Source organism: Gigantopelta aegis, chromosome 9, assembly GCF_016097555.1.
Source record: "Gigantopelta aegis isolate Gae_Host chromosome 9, Gae_host_genome, whole genome shotgun sequence".
NCBI lineage: Eukaryota > Metazoa > Mollusca > Gastropoda > Neomphalida > Peltospiridae > Gigantopelta > Gigantopelta aegis.
Window position 1 is genome coordinate 16,030,036 of NC_054707.1, and position 25,211 is coordinate 16,055,246.

Genomic DNA, 25,211 nt, shown 5'->3' on the forward strand with positions numbered 1-25,211 from the left:
GAAGCAATACTTTCATTTCATTTTATTTCAACTTATTTTCGTGCGTATATCCAATTAAGGTTCAAGCACACTGTCCTGGTCACACACTTCAGCTATCTGGGCTGTCTGTCCAGGACAGTGGATTAGTTGTTAGTGGTTAGTGAGAGAGAAGAGGGTGTAGTGGTCTTACACCTACCCATTGAGTCGTTAAAACTCACCGGTGGGAGCCGGTACCGGAATGTAAACCCTGTACTTACCAGACTAATGTTTGATGGCTTAACCACGACACCACAGAGGCCGGTTACAACAATACATGTCCCCCTCCAGTTTTCTAAGTTCAAGGGCCATAACTCTGTCAAACTGGATTTAATTGCATTTTTAACAAGTTATGGCACTTGAATAAATTCCTATGAAAGTCAAAGTGATCTGGCCATAACTCTATTACAAATGGGTAAAAAAACACACCTAGAAAGTCAACCTTGATATATAAATGTATGATAAAGCTATATACAAAATGTCAGCTCAATATCTTGAGGCACTGTGGGGGGGGGGGGGGGGGGGGGGGGGGGGACAGAGTCAGGAAATAAACCAGCATCGCTTGAAGGAATTCTGTTTTTCTGTATGTTTGAGAATAGAAAATAAATCCTGGTTTAGTGTGGATTCATACTTCAGTGAAACCTGTCTAAACTGGATGGTACTCGTTTAAATAAGATCCAGTGTTTAGAGGGTTTCATTTAACAATACAGTTACTTCCCTTCAAACCTAATCTGCAACAAGTTAGCTGAGAATGTTCACTTATTATATACATGTAAAATCAATAATTTAGCTAAACGTCAAACTTTCTTCAGCAATATTTACTATATAATCACATGTATAAAAGCTTCATTAGAAATTTCTTTTGCCATGGCTATTAGACTCTTGAATTCTTCCAATATGTTCATATCTGCAACCAAACATGTATGAGAATTGGCAAATGAATCCGACTGTCAAGAGTAAAAATAAAATTTGTTTAACGACACCACTAGAACACATTGACAATTCCAACATATAAATGTAGTCTGAGAAAAGAAACCTGCTAAATATCTTCCATTAGTAGCAAGGGATCTTTTATAAAGAAGGAAATGTTTTATTTAATGACGCACACAACACATTTTATTTACGGTTATATGGCGTCGGACATATGATTAAGGACTACACAGATATGAGAGAGGAAACCCGCTGTCACCACTTCATGGGCTATTCTTTTCGAATAGCAGCAAGGGATCTTTTATATATATATGCACCATCCCACAGACAGGATAGTACATACCACGGCCTTTGTTAAACCAATTATGGAGCACTGGCTGGAATGAGAAATAGCCCAATGGGCCCACCGACAGAAATCGATCCTAGATCGATCGCGCACCAGACGAGTGCTGTATGTCTGAGCTACGTCCCACCCCCGGATCTTTTATATGCACCATCCTACACACAGGACAGTACCTACATGTAGCAAAGCCTTTGATATACCAGTCGCGGTGCACTGGTTTGATAGACTGTCAGAGAGACAATAGGGGCTAATAATCTCGCCACATCCTAATTTAAGTATTTGCTATAATTTTGAACTGACATTAAAACATAAATAAAAACAACAAATTCAGTGTACCGGTAATTCCGGTTTTACCACAAATGTGCATGATTATGACAGAAAACAGTGATATAAAAAAACTTTTAGAAAACAAGTTCATGGTCCATTGTTTGAAGCCATGAAGATATTGTACTGTTTCTGAGAGAACAACTGAAAACAATCAAGCAGTAATTACTCTAATTAGGAGATAACCATGCTGAGTTTTTAGATTTGCGGCCGTTATTTTCTATTTGATCAACAAATGTCATTTTTGACCAAAGGTGTTAGCCTGAGGTGAAAAATAAAACATTTGCAGGCATCAAATTGACAATCACACAAACAAATCTAAAAACTCAATATGGTTATGTCCATTGTAAAATGAATCGTTTTTCTACAGAACTAACTGCATATTTGGTATTTCTTGAAAAAACATACCTGGCTACAATCTAACTGTATACCCTTGAATCGTCAACTTTGCCTGTTCCAATTGCTAATGACGTCACTTTCTAATTAGTGTTATTTCATTTGATCCCGGAAAAAGAATGGAATTAGCCAATCAAAATACAAAGCACACTCGCCATCAGTTTACAATGTCTGCTAAGCTGGGTGAAACCACAGAAACCAGTGACACATGATTTAACACAAGATGCTGAAAAGCAGAAATTCTAGTTGGCATCATTGCCTAGAATTTGTGTTTTTGTTAAGTTTACTTTACACACATTTAAACTATGCCAGTTTGTTGAGGTTAATTAATTATCCAGTTTACATTTCTGAGCGAAAAATGAATCCAGTTTCTGGAATTGACAGGTTCTGATTTTAACAGGTTTTTTAATACATTGTTTACTTTAAATAAGAGAAAATTTGGGAGATGAACTCTGACCTGTTTGAATAGGATTCTGGTTTGTTTAGGGTCTGGTTTAGACAGGTTTCTCTGTATAACTCAGCCCTCAAAGTTTGTGACGGCAATCACCAATGACATCGCAAAACGTTGCTGTAAAAATTGGTCTACAACAGCCTTCTTATCATTATCAAGTATATGAATGAGACTCTGCCGTCGCAAGATCACCTGAATTTTGAAGGCCGATAACTATAAGCTTTATATATTTTAAAGAGAGATTCTGCTATTGAAAGAAAGGAATGTTTTATTTAACGACGCACTCAACACATTTTATTTACGGTTATATGGCATCAGACATATGGTTAAGGACCACACAGATTTTGAGAGGAAACCCGCTGTCGCCACTACATGGGCTACTCTTCCGATTGGCAGCAAGGGATCTTTTATTTGCGCTTCCCACAGGCAGGATAACACAAACCATGGCCTTTGTTGAACCAGTTATGGATCACTGGTCAGTGCAAGTGGTTTACACCTACCAGCCTTGCGGAGCACTCACTCAGGGTTTGGAGTCGGTATCTGGATTAAAAATCCCATGCCTCGACTGGGATCCGAACCCAGTACCTACCAGCCTGTAGACCGATGGCCTGCCACGACGCCACCGAGGCCGGTTTCTGCTATTGTGTTTAACTCAACTTTGTAAAGACAAATATGGGGATAACTGCAGGGCATCTAGAATTTTTATAAAATCCACTAGCCATGGGATCCTTGATTTTTAATATTTACTAGACACGATTAAAAATCCACTAGAACTACTTTACATTCAGGTTATACAATTTACTAACACTTCATGGGCTACTCTTTTTGAATAGCAGCAAGGGATCTTTTATATATATGCACCATCCCACAGACTGGATAGTACATACCACGGCCTTTGTTAAACCACTTTACATTCAGGTAATACAATTTTACTAACAGTAATATCACCTAAAGAGGGAGATAGAGTTTATAAACACTAAGATTGGGGGATGTGGGTGGGGGGCAGGATATTCATATTTACAAAATATACTTAAATGCAGCATTTGACAACTTTTTTTCACAAGCCATCAGGCATGGCAATAGTAGTTATTTACTAGCCCAACATTGAATATCACTAGCCATGGGAGTGGGGCTACCATAATCTAGAAGCGCTGTAACTGTTTAGAACACCATGTCACCTTTGATTTAATTCATGCTTCAGCTGATACTAAAATGGAGAACTCACCATCTCTTGGTCATGTAGGTGAGCACACACTCTGACAGAATCAAGGTGGGCAGATCGAAATCAATTCCAGAAAGTCTCAGTGCCGCCTCGAGCAGGTTGTGTTGAGTCAAATCAACGCCCAGCATCTTGTAGTCGGTACAGCACAACTCTACAAACACAACAAATTTAAAATAACACTCAGACATGATGGTGATACAGTGATATACGCCAATATTTATACAGGGGCAGCGCACACAGTACGGCTGTACAACTTTTTTGTCTTGCAGATTATATTTGTTATATCTATAAAAATTTCCTTCACAGGTCAATTTGAAAGAACAGTCTGGCAAGATCGAGCCATACAACTATTTTTTACACTGTGCCACCCCGGTTATAAGAAAATTTATTACATACCTATTCAATGTTACTATAGTGATAAAGACACTTTGAAACTGTGTGATAAATTTATTTTGTATTGCACATATGTGCGATCTGGACCGGAACTTTTAAATGGGGAGTTCCCTTTTTATTTTTACTGCAATTAGCGCCTTTTATTTACCGATGTCATATATGATATAAAAATTACATAACATTATATATGTAACATTACACAAGGCTGCCACAGAGTAAGATTCTTAACGTTAAATGAATCCATGAAAGGTGTTTTGATCATAGATTTAACAAAGTGTTGTTATGACGTTAAATTAAAAAATGTTTTTGTAAAACATACAAGAAGGTATGTAATAAATTCAGAACTTCACATGTTGTTTTCGCTTCCGATTTATTGCACAAGTTTATTTTGTGAAAGAACATACCACGAGACCATGTAGCGGTCTTGTGGTATATATTCTTGTTTTGTTTAATGACACAACTAGAGCACATTGATTTATTAATCATTGGCTATTGGATGTCAAACATTTTGGTAAGTGTGACAGTCTTAGAGAGGAAACCCGCTACTTTTTGCCCATTAGTAGCAAGGAGTCTTTTATATGTCCCATCCCACAGATTGGATAGCGCATACCACAGCCTTTGATTTACCAGTTGTGGTTCACCGGCTGAAACAAGAATCATTTTCCAAAATCCACATGCATTTATCTTGTTCAAACAGCGTCATCATATACGACCAGTAAGTTTTTTATTAATGTACTATGATCACTTTAGGTTTATCAATCAGTCAGTTTCATGTTTCAACCAGTGTCTCACTGTGGTATGTGCTGTCCTGGCAAATTGTGTATGAAAGATTCCTTGCTGCCATTCAGCAAGTGTAGCCCATTTGGTGGCAGCAGGTTTCTTCTCTCAATCTCTAGACCAAGTGATGAAATTACATTCAGTAAAGTAAATGCCAAACAGACATTGTTTGATTTGTTCAAAAGGGGAGTGAGGCATAGACCAGTCGTATAGCACTCGCCTGATGTGCAATCGGTCTAGGATCGATCACGGTTGGGCTATTTCTTGTTCCAGCCAGTGTTCCTCAACTGGTGTAACAAAGCCTGTGGTATGTACTATCCTGTCTGTGAGATAGTGCATATTAAAGATCACTCATTGCTAATTAAAAAGAGTAGCTCTTGAAATGATGGCAGTGGTTTCCTTCATTTCTTTCATTATCTGTGTTGTCATATATAAATGTCCAATACCATATAACTGTAAAATAAAAATGTGTTGAGTGCACCATAAAATAAAACGTTTCTTTCATTCTTTTTTTTTGTTCAAAAGGTGCAGTGTTCGAGATTAACGGTATCCCGATATCCCGGGGATACCAGAATTTAATTTTGGATACCAGACTTCAAGAACCCAGTATCCCACTGGGATGCCATATAATACTAAATTCTCAGGTGGGATACCAGATTTTGAAATGTTAGTATCCATTTGGGATACTGGCGAAGAAATTTAATCTCGAACACTGAGGTGTCATTAAAAAATATTTCTTTCCTTTCTTTTCTTACCAATGTGTGGTGAGTTTATAGCTGGTGTTTCCGGTTCGCCCAACAATTCCTTCAAGGCCGGCTTATTTTTTATCAGAGTGTGTTTCTTCTTCATCAAGTCTGGAAAGTCAACCTATAATGCAAATAAAATTTACTGCAGGATCAGTGCACCACAACTGGTATATCAAATGCCGTGGTATGTGCTATCCTGTCTGTGGAATGGTGCATATAAAAGATCCCTTGCTACTAATGGAAAAATGTAGCGGGTTTCCTCTCTTAGACTATATGTCAAAATTACCAAATGTTTGACATTCAATAGCCAATGCTTGATAAATGTGCTCTAGTGGTGTCGTTAAACAAAACAAACTTTACTGCAGGATCAATACTCGACAAAATGAATGATTTGAAAAACAATTTACATCTAACCTGCAATGAATCCTTAGTAAATGCGCATTTTGACAGTTTTCGTAAATTTCCGTAAAACCTACCATTAGACATGATTGTGCACCCTACCAAAAAAGAAGATTTTACACGAAAATAGTGATGTTAATGCTGACTGAGAGATGGCCTTCCAGTTTGGGCATGTGGGGGGCACTGTAACAGCACAGGACGCCATTTTTTCAAAAGGCAAACTGTTTGCCAACTTGTTACGCAGCGAATCATTGGAAACAGTAGGACAATCGCCAAACGGGACAGTCAAGAAGTTCAGATTGTAATATTTGGCTATTTTCGGTATATTCCAGCGAATTTCTTTTTCTCTGGCACTCGTTAAAAATTATAACAAGCGGAAAATAAAAATCGGTAACGGGAGTATTTAAAAAGCAGAAATCTGTCTGTACCATGTGAAAGATTTTTGCATGTATCATGGGTCAGATTTTACTGAAACAATGTTTAGAAGTCATCAGTATCCAAACGTGCTCAAATAATACGACACTAGCAAAGTCTACTGGTCTTTAAAATAAAATAAATTATTACATGAAATTATTTCACCAAATTAAAATAGAGTGATCATAAAATTTAGCAAAATTATCTATTAAACTTCTTTTTTTTAAATTCTAACAAAATAGACTAAATCATTAAAAAAAAAAAGTACTTCACTAAATTAAACTAAAATTTGCCAGTAGTTTTTAAAATGTGTACCTGGCATGTGGCAGCGCCAACTCTGCTTAAAAACCGGTCCCAAGAGATTTTCTTACACATTATTCGTTATTTTTTATAACAAATACTTGTTAATTAACACATGTAACATGTGTTAACAATGTCAAGACATACGAATGGCTCCTCCTAGGTGATGACCAGGGGCCTAATTCACAAAGGTCTCTTAGGCTCTGCTAGACAACAAAGCATCCTCTTTGCAAGTCTTTTAGCATTGCACTGCGAGATCGCAAAGTTGCAAGAGTTTAGTGAATTAGGCCCCTGATCAGCAATGTCATACATCCAATGAAACAAACAGCACAATCAAAATCGATTACACTGTGACGTATAGTTAATCTGACAATCATTTGTCTGTGATGCGTAAGTGTAACTTGTAAGGGCTGCAAATAACCTTTAGTCGAAAACAATGTTAAAATTTGCTTAAAACCTGGTTTTTAAGGATTTGTAAGAAATAGAATAATACATTTGTGTCCGTTAAGAGACAATTTATCTTATAACACGTTGTTTAAAAACGTATCAAACTCACGTTTGCTCGTTAGATGTCTTTTAAAATGACTCGTTGTAAGATAAATGGTATCCAACGGCCACTCATGTATTATTCTCTATGTACATATGAAAGGGACATTCCCAGAATACGATATATACTAATTTCCTGATTTTGGAGTTAACAGCAAAGGTATACTGATATTAGTACAACTTAGCAATAGGAAAATAAAGTTTCCGTCAAAATGTGATCTATGTCCACTAAACAGGATGTTAAAACTTAGCCCGAGTACTCTGACTGTAAGGGCACTTGTCGTATTTTTGCATGAGACAGCCCCTGGAAGACAGATCACCGAGTGGGTTATCATGTGACGCTATGTATAGGTCGGAGTTTCTTGAAGCTTAGCTGAATGTGGGTGCTGTCGGGTTTCTTTCTATAGTGTGTGTATTAGTGATTAATATGTAAATAAATTTAAATCAAGGAACTCGAAAGTGATGTAAATGTATTTGATGTCAAACATAGGATTGTTGTGGTATTAGAGTGGGAATCTTTGACTACCATTTGGTGGGCAGCAATTGCGAAACAAATTACATAAATTGGTCTCTGACTGTAATGAGAGCGTCATAACCATCCAAATGTCTGTCTAGCTCTCTTACAGTCAGAATACTCGGACTAGTTAAAACTGCTTCGTGTGACATAAGCTACATGTATGTTATGTTGAATCAAAACCATGCTTGTCCCAAAATGACGTAACTGGACGGATCACATTTTGGAAAGGAACTCTTCATGTATTACTGTTACCTCTGCAATGACAGTGTTTGTCAGCTTCCCTGAAGACTTCAGTCTGAAGTAGAGAGTATCGAATCCACATCCCAGTGATATAATCTGTTAAAATACAACAATGAACACGTTATTGAACAAAATTACAGAACAAAATAAAAACGGTAACAAAATAGTATAAAATGTGACATGCAGTAAATTCTATCTTTTAAAATATTCTATTTTTTAAATTTAAATATTTTTTTTTTTTAATTTTCAACTAAATGTTTTTAAACTTTAAAAAAATATTTTTTAAATGGCTCCAAATATTTTATTTAATTTGCACTCAGGACTAGCTTTGGGTAAGCAAAAAATGTATCCAAATTATTGTTTAAACTTTAAACTTTAAAAATAGCAAAAAAAACCCAAACCTTCAATCATTACCTGAAAGTTTTTCACCAAAGTTTTTCACCAAATTAAAATTAAATTCATCAACTGTTTTAAAAATTTGCAAATGGCGAATTTGGTGAGTGCAAGAGCTAGCCATGCAGTGACAAAATCACTCTCTGAGAATGTCAGTCTAGGTCTTGAAGAATTGAAAATTGGTGTATGCCAGTTATGGGTTACACAAAAACAAACCCATGTCACCCATTTCATTTTTGTATAACCTGTAGATGATGTCCTAAATTTAAAGTGCTAATAAAATATGGGTTACGTAAAGCCAGACTTACGAGAATGACACGTGAATGAAAATATCATTCGAGATCACAATTTTCAGAGGCCTGTAACAGTCTGTAGAGCAGTTTCCCATAAAGATTTTTTCTCTCACAAATTCTATACTCAAATCTACATTTGTAAGTTGTTTTAAAGGGACAGACCCTAGTTTTTAAAAACTAAAGCATATTTTTCACTGTTAGAGCCATTTATGATCACTGAAATCAAACATTACTTATATTTTATTGTTTAGATTATCCATTTGCATAGAACCAAATTGTTTCTGGTCATCCTGTTGTTTTTAATACTACAAAATGCATGTTACAAATTTTAAAAATGCACATGTGTCTTAGAAGCAGTGGTTATTGATTCGAGTTCTGGTCTATTTTTTAAAGGATATTTCCCGGTTTTAACGTCACAAACTCTTCTTTCACTCTGTTGTAACTTGATCCAAATGTGCTACAGGTTTGTAGATTAACTAAACTTAGCGTCCATTTTTACGAGTTGAAACTAAGGTCTGCGCCTTTAACAGATACCATAAAATATCTCCATTTGTACATGATCTACGTCTTGTAGCATTGTGCATAATAATTCAATACTTTCAAACAAATATGACACCAGACTCTTGCTTCTCAAATCTAGTTATGCTTTAGGACACTATATGTGACTATTTATTTCACTATTAACTGAAAACATCATTTGAATATTATTTGTAAAATGAATAATCTCACCAGAGGTAATACAAGTAGAAACCAAAACTGGATTAATTTTCAGTGTCTCAGTGTTAAAATATATTCTCAATATTGTAACTTTAATATCTAGCATCTTGGCTCTTACCTGTTTCTGAATATTTTTGTGGCGCACTAGAAATTCGTTCAAGACATGATCGATAATCCAGCTCCGAATATAGTATCCTCTGTAAAGAAACATATTTGTATATACAAACTATAATCTAGAACTGAAAAAGTAGAAGTGACTTCACCCTTCCCAGAAGAAAGGGGTGATGTTTCATAAAAATAGGCGAAGTGAACATTTATCGGTACGTTTCGTAACATTTCGCCAGTTTCCGCATTCAATCGAAACAATTCGGAATTTTACACTCGGTTCTAATCATAATATTTCAATATAAAATACTACTTCCGGTAATATAATTTAAAGAAAACAGTTGTATGTTTCATTAAAAAACGTGATATTATTAAGCAGTTGATAATGTGCCGTTATATCAAAATTAAAGTATTCATTAGAATTTTCTTGCATTACTGAAATGAATGAGGCTCAGGATTAACAATGCTTGACTGGTCACTGCACTCATGTCACTTTGAAAAACCATAGCCCAGTTTATGGGTGTGTCTGAAAAATGTCAACATTAGACTACGACATGTATTGAATCTCTTCACAAAAGAAACTGGCATTAACATGAGTTGGTTGATTTTGATAATAAATTGAACAAGATATAAAATTATTTTATCAAATCAATTGTACATTACACTGTGCGTATGCAGAAACCATTTCCAGTCAATAGGCTGATTCACGATTACTCATGGATTATGGATACAGTCTGGCGCCAAAGTAAAAACACTGTCCAACATACAGCAACAAGGTGCCAAGGAAGGTATGGCAATAAACAAGTCGTGATCTTGACGCATGTTGTGTGATTTTGTTTTTTTAAATCGGATTTGGTTCAGAATATTACGCCGACTTCAATTTCTTACTACTGCTAATAACTTGGCGACATGAGCTCACTTTAGGCAAAAAAAACCGCTCATTTCATTGGCAAAATTACAGCCTGTATATAAAGCTTTAAAAAAAACTAAGTCTTCCTGTCCTAGTACCCATAGCAGGCGTGCGCTACAACAGCTTGCTCTGAATGTGCACATAAAACCCTATGACCTAACCTGACCTTAAGTCTTATTTATTCATGAACAGAATTTATTAATTTACAAAAAAACCCACAGTAGTGTTAACATTAACGAACTGTAAAATAACATAAAAGAACAACAATTTAAAATATAATTTCTTTTACAGATGGCATCAAGGGAAATAGAGAGGCAGAATATACATGCACACTGATGTAGCTCAGTCAGCAGAGTGCTCACCTGAGGTGCATCTAGGTTGTAGGATCAAACCCTCATACTCATAGTGGACACTCAGATTTGTCCCACCCTCCATTCCAACCAAATTCCCCATGACTGGTATATCAAAGGTCATGTATAATGCACTTTTCTGTCTGTGGAGAAATGCATACAAAAAACCCATTGGTGCTAATGTAGTGCATTTCCTCTACAAACTGTCAGAATTACCAAATGTTTAACATCAAATAGCCATTGATTAATTAATCAATGTGCACTGGCCTCGGTGGCATCGTGGTTAGGCCACCGGTCTACAGGCTGGTAGGTACTGGGTTTGGATATCAGTCGAGGCATGGGATTTTTAATCCAGATACCGACTCCGAACCTTGAGTGAGTGCTCCACAAGGCTGAATGGGTAGGTGTAAACCACTTGCACCGACCAGTAATCCATAACTGGTTCAACAAAGGCCATGGTTTGTACTATCCTGCCTGTGGGAAGCGCAAATAAAAGATCCCTTGCTGCTAATCGGAAAGAGTAGCCCATGTAGTGGCGACAGCAGGTTTCCTCTCAAAATCTGTGTTGTCCTTAACCATATATCTGATGCCATATAACCATAAATAAAATGTGTTGAGTGCATTGTTAAATAAAACATTTCTTTCTTTAATCAATGTGCTCTAGTGGTGTCATTAATCTGGTAGACTCGCGTGTATACATGTACCAAATTCAGTGCCTGTCATTAACCACTAACCTCTTCTTTTTATATATATATATATATATATATATATATATATATACTAACACTAACCTTGTTTTTTAAAGATTGTTTCACTAACCTGTTTTAAAAGGAATTAATAAATTAAAATGATTTACATATGTCCATGTATTTACGGTACCTGTTAATTAGTGGAGCTCTGCGCACCTTCTTGGCAGCAAAGTACTGCAGAAATGGATCGGTGAAATACCCTGCTGCTGCACTTGAACTTTTGCTTAAAATGCTGTTGTCATTGGTACCCTGGACCTGAAGAAAATCAAATCAATGTACATACATGTTATATGAAAAAAAAATTTAAGCACTTTCCATGATGCATACTAACACTGATGTGCTGCACATCACCAAGTTATGCATGTAACAAAGGTAAACAGTCATTATTATTACTATTACTATCAACTCAGATTTCCATACTCAGATCTCCATACTGCATATATACCATCAATGATCAATATCCCAAACAGCGTTCAGCTAATAACAAAAACAATAATACGATATTTATGGTAAGAATATTCTACATTTTTTAATTACGGCACATAAAATAAAAAATATATATATGAAGAGTTCAGGCGCAAAACGTGATATATCCATTTTTAATTTTCAGTAAAAATGGGTTTTTTAATTGGCGTATATCGCGTTTTGATAAAATAAACCGGGATTTACCCAATACAATTTCATAAGAATCAATCACGTTTTGCAGCAAATCAGCGGGCCTACGATTAGCCCTTACTGACATACAATAATGGCTTTAACTAAAAACTAGAAAGAAAATGGTTTATATCGCGTTTTGCGCCTGAACTCTTCATATATATATGAACGGTTATATATTATGGTTAACGTAAAAAAATCAATACATTGTTCAACATGGACATAAAATTAATCCAATCTAGTAAACGAGTGTAGCACCATACACTGCATCATCATCCAGTAAACAGGAAAGTATGTCAGTTTCAAACTCGGAAAGAGTTCAACCTGTACCCCTCTATAGATATCAAATGCTCTAAAGACTAACCTTAATCCAATACCTAAAACTACCCTAACCATTGAAAAAAGTGTACGGGTTGAACTCATGCCTCAAACTCCGTTCAGGCACCTGCATTTGTGAAAACAACCTTTTGGCAAGTTTTGCGTGGTTTCAAAAATACTATTTATGGGTAAAAGATCAAAGTCGTTGAAATCACAAATATATGTTATTCTTATTTAGAATTAGGTGCGCTCTTTATATCAGTAGAATGGGGGATAACAGGCGGATATATATCCCGTTTCAAACGTTTATAGTTTTGCTTCTATAGATCTAGTATTTAGTCATTAATGTAGTGCTCCAAATTAAAGGGAGGAAGTTATCTTGTAATCCAACGTAAATACACGAACCGCTTTATCACTTCGTGTTTTCGATGTGTTGGTCCTGGTTGCATTTGTAACTTCCATACTTCGTGTACGTTAATATATTGCTGTAACAATCATATCTTTGTTTAGATGGTCCGTATGTGATTATCTTTTAAAGTTTTTTTTATCATGACACCATGGTCTGCTCCCTTGACACGAAACTACAATTTGTTGTATGTAAATCCATCCACTAGAAATAGCGACCCTCTTACCGCTTAAAAAAAAAAAGTTTGTTTTATTTAACGACGCCACTAGAGCACATTGATTTTTTATCTTATCATCGGCTATTGGACGTCAAACATATGACTCTTACCGCTTAATAACCAACTATATCGGTGTAATCACACCACTAAAATATGACGATGGAGACTATGCGGTCCAATTTCTCAGAAAATCTACCAGGCATACTAAGTCATGTGCATTTATTGAGCCTATCCAGGAAGAAATGAGCTCAGCTGAAGCAGATTTGAGTTTGGGAGTTCTACCTAAACATGTTGCGCAAACCACTAAAAGGCAGAAGGGAATCATAAAATTCAGTGTCAATTTTGATGGGTTCAATCTAGAATAAAGATTCAGCATTAGGTTAGGACTCTGAAACTACACCGAGTCAATAACACAGTAAACCTTAAACAGGTACCGAGGTCAGTGTTGAAAATGTAATTCACCCCTTAGTTTATTACAGTATGTGCATCTCGGATGACATTTATTGCAGGAATAATAATTCAAAAATTTACAGGTGTTGTTTCTCGCTAGTTTCACTGTTTGAGATCATGTCCCACAGGACCCCAATGGGTGGCTCACTGACCCCTTATCACTGAGCCATCAGGGACCCTGTTACATAAGTGTCTCCCATAAAGATGTTGATGAAGATAACCTATCAAACTATATGTTGTAATCGAGAGCATATGTCGCCTTCTTTAGAAATAATGAAATGTAATTGTAAAGCACTAATTTAACTGTTTATAGTTCATTCTCTCACAAGTTTGTCTTCTCATTTCACGTAAAAACTACTCCATGCAGAGTTTTGTGCTAGTAGATTAATCTACCACGGTCAAGCTTCGATTACACACTTTCTTAATTGATACACTGTGGAGTTATCACACTGAATGGTACTAGTATCTGTGAAGGCGTGAAAACTGCTTATCTGCTACACCTTGTCACTGTTGTTTACAATAAAAAAAATGTTTGTAGAATTTACAGTGGCCGCTTAACACGGGCACTAGCGACTTTGGGATCCAGTTTAAGTGGCCGCTGGGTGTGTAAGACAGGTCACCGCTTATTATAAGTGCATATACATTACAAATCCGCTAGGACAGATTTGCCTGTATGATTTTATAATTTCGACATCTGTTTTGTATGTTGAATATATTCATTATAACAAAGTCTACGTAAAACTAGTTAATTACTCCGTGCACTTTTTTCACGTCGAGGTCTGCTGCTCCAAACGAATATATATTTTTTTTTCAATGTACTTTCCGGTGGAGCATGACCCAGTTGTCTTCATACCTGTAAAAAAAAAAATTGACCTATGCAATTTGTTGTTAATTTGTAATGAAACTTTTTTTATTTTTTTATTTACACTGATTTTTTCCCTTCAATTTTCATTACAATTTGAGTTAGTATGGGTTTAAAACTTAATATTTTTTATATAAAATTTTAACTTCATTCATTCAAGTCGGTAGCCGAGGTGTTACAGCTTTTATGGGAACCAAGCTTAACACATGCTTTTAAATGTCACCTAGTTTGTAAAGAACATTTGAAGAAAAAAATATGACGCATCATGTAAAGAAAACAAAAATAACTGATAATCTATTCTCAATGTTTAAATATACTGAACTTCGGTTTTTATTGCCCATTGGGCTATTTCTCGGTCCATCTAGTGCACCACGACTGGTATATCAAAGGCTGTGGTATGTGTTATCCTGTCTGTGGGATGGTGCATATAAAAGATCTCTTGCTGCCAATCAAAAAGAGTAGCCCATAAAGTGGCGACAGCGGGTTTCCTCTCAATATTTGTGTGGTCCTTAACCATATGTCTGACGCCACATAACCGTAAATAAAATGTGTTGAGTGCCTCGTTAAATAAAATATTTCCTTCCTTCGGTTTTTAGTTGTTATTGCCAACACACGTGTGAGGTTGCTATATATTACACAATAACCCTAACTCGTGTATACAATTTTGGGGTTATTTATTGTCTACCAGAATACATCCGGGCTTTAGTTCAGCCAGACCGAGCAGGAAAACGTCCGCTAGACTGGTTTATAGCCTCTATTAGAAATTCGTGAGAAAAAATAGACAGAGTTACATCCCCTAACCACTAACCACTTCCGGCGCGTTCCGGTTTCAGTCAGAATGGCAGATGACCACAGTTGTTTGTGAATCTTCAGCTGAGATTTATGCATGCCAGTCCCTGGCATCATAAATGTCCCCACCTATACTTTAAAAATAAAGAATGATACAGGTAAAAATTAAGTTGATGAAATTGCGTTTTGTTATAACTGACCATGTGTTAAATATAGGTGATGAATCTAGCGAGCTCTCACCCACCCTGATTTTGTTTTGGTTTTCTTGCATGGAATTTTTTTTTTCAAAGCTGCATCTAGCTTCACATTAATTATCATAATTTCATTTAAACATACAAACACACCTGCAGTTCTAATGAATTGTATGTGACACAGTTGTAATAGATAATAGAAACATGTTTATAGTGCGTCCAACGGGGAACGCATTTTTTCATACTATGGAATTTACTACAAGCTATTTATTTCTGAGCCGCCTGTTTTCTAAATTACACACAAAAAATAGTATATTTTTGTTATTTCCAAAACACTTTTATTTTTATTTTTACGTCAAACCAAACTTAAATTATTTACAAAAACACATGGGATGGGACGGACTATATGTAACATTCCGATCAGAACAGTCCCCTTCCCCACGTGCTATATTATGTTTTTTTTGTTTTTTTCAATGTATTTCCAGGGACGCATGACCCGACCCCTTCCCTAAAAACACCACTAGCCAGTCTAAGACTTCCTCAACACAATTTCCTGCACACGCGCCTGTTTGATCAAATATTTCGTTTGGTGCAAATCAATTAGGCCTATATACATTGCATTATAAAGTGTAAATTTTGCTGCAATAACAGCTAAATATATAATTTAACCTAAAACATCTACCTATAGTAACAGTACTTGTTTTGTTTACATCAAAATATTTGTGTAAACATATTTATGTTAGTCTTGCATGCCGATTATTTAACGTAGGTAGATGCCCAACACGTTAAAATGAAGCCATTGTTGTATACATGATTATAAGCGTAAGTGGCAGGCAAAACAAAACACCTAATATTTTAAAAATAAAATCTCCTCAAGAATTTTACCTCCAAAAAAAGCCCACACACCCCCAAATCATTACACACGCACAACCAAAAAGATAACCCAGACGAACACGCACATTTAAAAAAAGAAGAGGTTTTATATATGTACATATACCAGTGGCGTAGGAAGGTGGCAAGGGAGCGGGGGAGGGGCGAACGCACACACACACACACACACACACACACACACACACACACACACACACACACACATATATATATATATATATAGGCCTACACACACAGGCCTACACATATACACACACAGGCCTACACACGCGCGCGCGCGCGTGCACACACACACACACACACACATATAATCTGTCTTCTCACATGGTGTTTCGTAAATAAGTTTTGGCACGCCGTAGTCAAAAGAAAAGTGATATACGGCATTGTATATCAGTTTTCTTTATCAAGCTAGCAGCAACGATGGTTTATACACACACACACACACACACACACACACACACACACACACACACACACAGGCCTACATACATATATATAGGCCTATGTGTGTATGTGTGTGTGTGTGTGTGTGTGTATTGTATTATTTTTGGGGCTTTCTTTTGACTACGGCGTGCCAAAACTTATTTACGAAACACCACGTGAGAAGACAGACTGGCCGAACAAGTCTTGATGCATATTCATCTTTCTATGAAAGACGTGTTCGTAAGTATTTCTGTTGAGCACACAACATATTGTACATTTTCTTTTCTGTAAAAGGAAGAGATTGCACACACTCTGACAAACAATAATAGTAATATAAAACATTATTAACGTCAAAAAATAAAAGAACAAGTCGATGATGATGATGATAATTTTTTTTAATAGTTTAACGTGCCCATATACCACTAGGGTTTCGAACACGCACATCTCGAGTCCGACCTCCGATAAGATCGGTGGCCTGACTCGGGATGGAGGGGGGGGGGGGGGGGGGGGGGTGAAAATGGGCAGAATTTTTAAAATAGCAATTAGTAAAAAAGTTAATAGAATAAATAAAAATAAAATAAAAAAGGTTACAAGCCAAAAATAAAAAGAATTGACTGCTCGGCCGAATATTTACATAATTTGGAGCATTTTAGAAGGACAGTCCAAAACTAAATAAGAGAAAGAAGAGAGGATCGGACTATTTAATAATATTTTTAAAAAAAGAAGTAATTTCGACATAAAATTTTGAACGCAGATCTAAAAGTTTAAAGTCCGATCGATATGTCCACGCGAGTGGCCTCGTTAAGGCCGTTTGGGTGCACAACTTAAAGGGACGAGATGGGTTGCATCCCGTCAAGAATCCCTGCGCGTGCTGTAACCTCACCGTGGTGCAGGGGTGTAACATTCTCTTTGAGAATGGCCAATACAGCACAAATTGAAGTTTAGAGTAAAATTCGGTGTCCGTAAAATTCTGTGATATTTGTATTTGTATGTTTGCACAGTTCTTTACACTGTTTTTGTTTAAACCTTGAATTTTTATGTTGATATTGATCATCACTTTATTTATTTGCATTACCATAGTTTGACACCCAATAGCCGATGTATTTTTCGTGCTGAGGTGTCGTTAAACATTCATTCATTCATTCCCGTCAAGAAAACCCCTAGATTGACAGTCGATAGACGTTGAAGGTTTAGTGCTGTGCTGAAATACAGATCTTGAGAAGCCGGATCCGTCTGAACGAGAGAGAGTATCAGACTAGGGTATAGTCCAGTCGTCATGGGTTGGTATAGTGGTGCGGACGGGCTCGACTCCGGAGGATACGAGATGGTATCACTATAAAGCAAGGTAAAGTCTAGAAAAAGAGTAGATGGGGCCGACCCCGCTTCCTATTTCTTCTTAGAGTGGGGCGGTCAATCTTCCAGTGCTGCTAGGACAGGCTCGGACATGTAGAGACTAAACGCGAACAACCGTGGCGTTCTGCAGAATGGCCGTCATACGAGTCACGAAAAAAACCCAGTCGACATAGTCAGACGGAGAAATGACGTGGAGGCAAGGAATCTCGCTAAAAAAGAATCCATCCTGGTGGTGCAGACTGTCGAAACGAGAAGTGTTCAAGCGTTCAATCAGTTCCAGGGCGCCACATACATCCCAGTAGTAAACTTCATTTCGCTGACAAAAACAACGAAATGAAGGACCCCCAAGTCGAGCACACGAAAGCACGTGCAGTGTGCACAAGCGAAACAAACACGTCTTACCGCGTGGAGCTCCAGACTAGGAATGGAACAAGTCGATGACTACTCCACAATTCAGTAGTAACAAAGGGCCTTTGTTGCAAGCGACTGGAGCGTGAACGCGCCGGAAGTAATTTAGTGGCTGATTGGGGCCGCTTAGCGCTATGCAAATCAAGTATGTTCACGTTAAACCAAATGGTCATGTCAGGAACCAATCGAATAGTTCGCGAATATTAACGAAACGTTCGCTGGCTGAACTTGGGGCCGGTTATATACTAAATTAGTTAAATGTAATTTTCTTCTTCTGATATTCTTTTTCCGAAGTTCTACAAACTGTTTGATGTGTTGTCGATGAAGTTCGGTATGCTATAAATAATTATACTAGAGTCCGCGCTGCTTTAAAGCTACAGTCTCTGGCATATTTTGTATTACTTAACCTTTTAAATTTTATTTTGTTTAACGACACCACTGGATCACATTGATTGATTGATCATCCAACACTGCTTGCATGTCATACATTTGTTAATTCTGATACGAAGTCTTCAGAGAAAACCGCTACATTTTCCCCATTAGCAACAAGAGATCTTTTACATGCACTTTCCCACAGATAGGACAACACATACTATGGGCTTTGATATACCAGTCGTGGGGAACAGGTTAGGATGGGAACAAAATTGAATTAATCCGCCAAGATTCTACGACCTAAACACCTCAGAAAAATGTAGCGGGTTTCCTCTCTATGACTGTCAAAATGACCATATGTTTCACATCCAATAAGCGATGATTAATAAATCAATATGCTCTAGTGGTGTCGTTAAACAAAACAAACTTTCAAACACCTCAAGCAAGTGCTTTACCGACTGAACGTTTTAGAATAGATTATTGGCATTCCCCCGACCCCCCCCCCCCCCACCCCCCAACCCACCACAACCCTCAACACTAGACAACTGAAAAGACGAGACAGTTATCTCGGAAGTAATGCAACGATCCAAACAGCAGTAGATCTGACTTGAGGCCCAAAATGTTTTTTTTTTGGTCCTACTTTACTTTCGTATATGTAATCTTTAAAACAACACATGCTTGTGCCCCTCCCTACTTTATTGTGTGCCCATGCCCACGCAATGGCGTAGCCAGGAATTTAGATTGGGGGGGGGGGGGCATATGGGGGGGGGGGGCCCACACTATGTACTAGTATATATATATATATATATATATATATATATATATATATATATATGTATGTAGGTATGATTTTATAAAATTTAATACAATTACAATTCAGAAAAATTTGATTGGGGGCATGACACCCCCCGTGCCTCCCACCCCCCACCTACGCCACTGTCTTCACGACAAATATCGTTCCAACCGGCCTAATATAGGCTACGTTTATTAAAACAGCAGTTGTGTTTACATTCTATACGGCGGGGAGACAAAATTGCAGCTGGGCATAGGTATGGGACGTTTGTGGCGTACTTCTATCGGAAAACAACTGTTCAAGCACGCATGTCGTGGGCACAAACTCTGACTTTGCCAGAGTTCTGTCCAAGGCAGGGAAGAATCACGCAGCTTTCAGTGTAAGCTATATATCAAACCTACGTCACAGAGGTTGGTATAAGTTACATCCGTATACATTGGTGCTGAATATTTACTTATTAGTTCGTTGTTAATCGAGAACGTAACATGTGCATCTAAGACATCGTATCATTAGAATTATGCGTGTGTTAAACCATATTTTAACGACCACATCATCGTAAAGACACTGTGCATTTGATGCGACAATGATCCCCGCCTGTTACCAACATCGGTCGGGCTACTGGTGTTCCCGTGCAGCTGCCAGTGTGGGCTGTCGCCTCTGCCTCCCTCTCCAACCCTTTCCTGTCCTGGACGGAATAACGCTAAAACAGCTTGCTCTGAATGTGCACGTTAAACCCTATGACTTGACTTGACTTGACTTGACTTGACTTGCAACAATGATTTTCTTCATTTGTTAATGAAATAAGCTAATATACGCCCGTCTGTACAATACAATACGATACGATACGATACGATACGATACGATACAATACAATACAATACAATACAATACAATACAATACAATACAACGCAACCATTGTATATTTACACTGATTAACAGTTTCCCATTAAAAAAAGAAAAGATATGAACTAGTTATAACAACAATAAACTACAGAGATTTAATATATGTATCAGCATCCATATGCCACACACAAACACACACACACACACAACACATACACACACAACACACACACACACACACACACAACACATACAAGCACAACACACACACATACACACAACACACGCACACATACACACACCACACACATACACATATACACACAACACATACACATATATATACAGACACACACACACACACACATACACACATACATACACAAACACATACATACACACATACACACACATACACGCACACACATACACATACACACATACATACACAAACACACATACACACACAAATACACACAGACACACACTCACACACATACACACACGTTCACACACACAGATACACACACGTTCACACAGACACATACACACACATATACACACATGATCACACACACACACACACACACACGCACACACACACAGACACACACATACACACACATACACAGACACACACACACAAACACACACACATACACACACACACACACACAAAACACACACACACACACACACAAACACACACGCTAACGCTGAAGCTAATATTTAGTACACTGAAGCTATCTGTCAACCACCCACCCGACTATCGGCTTACCCCAAACTGATAAATCACGTGACGGGAAAACACCATAACCTAAACGATCACATTTCGTTTAGCTGTTGACACGGAATTTCATTTGTCTTTCAAAAGTACACTCTGTCAGCAAATTACAGCAAGTTATGATTTGTATTTCAACTGTTTGGCATGTGGATAGATTCACGGGTTAAATCAAAGTTTAACATATAACTCCTACCCCGGATATATCCATATCTAGGAAAGGAAGTCTACCAACCAGGACGTGACTAGGTGAGTACCTAGTATTTACATTGACATAAGTTATAATACTCGTAACTGTGTTCTAGGGCCGTACCTGCAGTTCGTTTGCGTCAAAAGGAAACCCATGAATTGGCATATAGCTCTATAATGAATAATGTTAAGATTTATACTAAAACATATTAATAAGTTTTAAAACCATAGCAACTCAAATAACAGGGGTGAAGCCAAAATGCTAGAACAGCTGAAGTAACGGATGCGGTACAACAAAGACTAAAGGTAAATCTGCGCGTACTTTACATTGGCTTTTCTGTAACAAACAAAAAAAAGAAAGAAAAAAAGATTTAACCTATGAAACGTTTTAAAAAATTTATTTACACTGATTTTTTTTCTTCAATTTTAATTACAACTTGAGTTGGTATGGGTTTAAAACTTAATATGTTTTATATAAATTTTAACTTCATTCATTATAGTTATACAGATAATAAAGGGTTTGCACCAGGCCTGGTGCTTATAAAACTTTTAGAGTCTAATAGAGTCTGAGACACTAATGTCATGACAACGCCATACAAATTGCATGCGTGTGACGTCATTAGAAATTGAGTCTGGACTCTAAATGTTTTATAAGCACGGGCCAAGGTAAACAAAAGGGTCTTTTTCCGTATTTTTTGTCTGCGCTGGCACGGATGTAGCATTTTTCAAGGTTGGAGTTACACCAGTTGTGGAACACTGGCTGGAACGAGAAATAGCCCAATGGGTCCACCGACGGGGATCGATCCAAGACAGACCGCGCATCAAGCGAACGCTTTACCACTGTGCTATGTCCCGCCCCGAATTCAAAGGAGAAAGAAAGAAGAAGAAAAAAGTTTTATTTAATGACGCACTCAACACATTTTATTTACGGTTATATGGCGTCAGACATATGGTTTAGGTCCACACATATATTGAGAGAGGAAACCCCGCCACTTCATGGGCTACTCTTTTCGATTAGTAGCAAGGGATCTTTTATGTGCACCATCCCACAGACAGGGTAGTACATACCACGGCCTTTGATATACCAGTCGTGGTGCACTGGCTGGAATGAGAAATAGCCCAATGGGCCCACCGACGGGGATCGATCCCACACCGACCGCGCATCGTTAAAAGGAAATGAGGCAGTGGCGGAAAACATTCCTAGTTGTAGTTTCTGATGTGATTAGCTTTGCGAGAACCCAGTCAAATATTTCTAAAGATGAAATCAAACTACATGTACCCGCCTCGGTGGCGCAGTAGTTACGCTGGTAGGTGTAGGGTTCGCAGCCCGGTATCGGCTCCAACCCATAGCGAGTTCTTCAGGGCTCAATGGGTAGGTGTAAGACACTGCACCTTCTTCTCTCTCACTAACCACTAACCCACTGTCCTGGACAGACAGCCCAGATAGCTGAGGTGTGTGCCCAGGACAGCGTGCTTGAGCCGTAATTGGATATAAGCACAAAAATAAGTTGAAATGAAACTACATGTAGTTTATTTGTATTTTCAGATGTGTACAGTAGAATGAAACAAGAAATGCAGTGACGTGTCACTTTGTGTAAAAGAAGTGTTTGAATTTGACCCAATTTTTTTTTTTACATTTTAATTCCTATTGTCAGAAAGTTAAATTGCTCAGCGTCATGCCAGCTATTAGACGAGAAACACGTCATTGCGACACTAGAGATTTGGAGAAAAAACCTGATAACGCAACATAGACTGAACCAGTATTCTATTACAAGCAAAGGATTTTTATATGCACTTTACTACAGACAGGACCGCACCAACCACGGTCTTTTTAAAAAGTCCAACAATGTCTCAAGACGAGGATTATTACGACACAATTCAAGAGACTGGTGGCACAAACAACGCCAATGACACGGACGATTATTTGCAACAAACTTTTGATCCACATGGGCACCTGGTGGATACCACATCCAGTGAACCAGTTCCTGGACCGATGGGATACTCACACTCAGAAATGCAGTTAGTAAATATTGGTTATAACCCCCCCCCCCCCCCCCCCCCCCCCGAAAAAAAAATAATAATAACCCAACAAAACAAACAAACAAGAAAAGAAAAACCCAACAAGCAACAAGAAGATCCCCCACCCAAAAAAAATAAAATAAAATCCCAGACATATTTAAAGGAACTGTCCTGAGTTTTCAGCCATTGTAAGATGCTTCTAATTGACAGAATCTTTTCGGCGACTAAACTTACATATTAAATACATTTTGTTGTTTTTAATATCAGTTTGTGCATTCAATGTGTTTGCGATTGTGTGGTAATGTTTGTAGTAGTAATTTAAAAAAATAATTTACTTCGTAATATAATATGTACAAATGTATATATATTTTCGTACGTACGAAATTATTTGGAGATAAAATCCAGTTTGTGCTATTACAGACATTAGGACAATAAACATCTTGTTCATACAGACACTGATATTCTTCATTTCATTTCAACTTGAATCACTATCATAAATAATATTAAATACATAGAACACATATTCATGCATTTCATTTAAACTTAAGGTTCAAGACGTTGTCCTGGGCACACACCTCAGCTACCTAGGCTGGCTGTCCAGGACAGTGGGTTAGTTGTTAATGGTTAGTGAGAGAGAAGACGGTGTAGTGGTTTTACACCTGTCCATTGAGTCGTTAAAACTGGTATTCTAAACAGGCAAATAAATTTAAAATATAATTTTAGCCATCATTAAAGGATGTATTGTAAATATATATGTAAGCGAACTCAGGGCAGTCCCTTTAAAAGATTAGAAATTCAATGTTTTTGAAGTATAATTGAAAATCGAAATATTAAATATTATGACATATATGTACTATAAAGTCGTAAAGAAGTATATCTCGGATCATAAAAATATACAGTTATATTATAGGATTATAATGTCCAACTGTATCCATGTGTTGAACTTTAGTCTGAATCAGTTTCTATTAGTTTTGTTATCTTTAACATATTTTGTTGTTGCTTAGAACATGGATATATATGTAAAGCAATGATTCATGGCTACCAACCCCGACTCTGTTATATGATCTGGGACAATAAATGTTTATATTGTTTAAAACAAAAGTCGTAAAGGAGTAGTAGAAAACTGATATGATATAATTACTAAACATTTTTCACTGGATGTCAACAAAAAGAAGGAAAGGTGTAATATCGAATAGTATATTACAATGGACACTGTATAATAGGCTAAAATAGTGCATTGTTTTACAAAACATATGACAACTTGTATGTTGCATAATGAAGAGAACATTAATAAATGTATTTTATTTTAGAGTGAAAATATGGCATAGTAGTTTACAATTTCAAAATCTACCGTATAAATTGTATAATATTTTACATTGACAATAGTGATTTATAATGGTGCATTGGCAATTAAAATAACACAACCATTATGTTATATTTTAAACACAGAAAACAACCACAAAGAAATATGAAGACGCTTTCCAAGGATTCAGCCTATAGCACGAGTTCTGGAGAAACAGGTACACGCATACACCTAAAAGTGCTATAATCAGTTACAAGTTCCATATTTCGCTATTTTTACATTTATTAGTTATAAATAATTTAATTATATATTAATCGAAACCACAAATAATCTTTGCATCTTTGTAAATATGAAAAAGTGGAGATTCACAAGAGAACCTGTTTTAACTGTGTTAATTATATAGAATCTGAAGAACATG

At 37.0% G+C, this 25,211-nt stretch overlaps 2 protein-coding genes across 2 annotated transcripts in view; one reads left to right on the forward strand and one right to left on the reverse strand.

The window, feature by feature from the left end:
- The window catches only part of LOC121381154 (tRNA wybutosine-synthesizing protein 4-like), a 30,914-nt gene extending 17,850 nt beyond the window's left edge, over positions 1–13,064 (reverse strand). The window contains exons 1-6 of the mRNA XM_041510315.1: positions 12,908–13,064; positions 11,661–11,785; positions 9,535–9,613; positions 8,026–8,109; positions 5,607–5,718; positions 3,685–3,832 (exon numbers count right to left, since the gene is read on the reverse strand). Of these exons, the coding sequence (XP_041366249.1) occupies positions 3,685–3,832; positions 5,607–5,718; positions 8,026–8,109; positions 9,535–9,613; positions 11,661–11,785; positions 12,908–12,964 (605 nt within the window). The 5' untranslated portion in view covers positions 12,965–13,064. The remainder of the gene's footprint in view (positions 1–3,684; positions 3,833–5,606; positions 5,719–8,025; positions 8,110–9,534; positions 9,614–11,660; positions 11,786–12,907) is intronic.
- Positions 13,065–21,317: 8,253 nt separating this feature from the next.
- LOC121382126 (docking protein 3-like) overlaps positions 21,318–25,211 on the forward strand; it is a 9,437-nt gene continuing 5,543 nt past the window's right edge. Inside the window, exons 1-2 of the mRNA XM_041511630.1 lie at positions 21,318–21,531; positions 23,018–23,490. Coding sequence (XP_041367564.1) covers positions 23,261–23,490 — 230 coding nt within the window. The 5' untranslated portion in view covers positions 21,318–21,531; positions 23,018–23,260. The remainder of the gene's footprint in view (positions 21,532–23,017; positions 23,491–25,211) is intronic.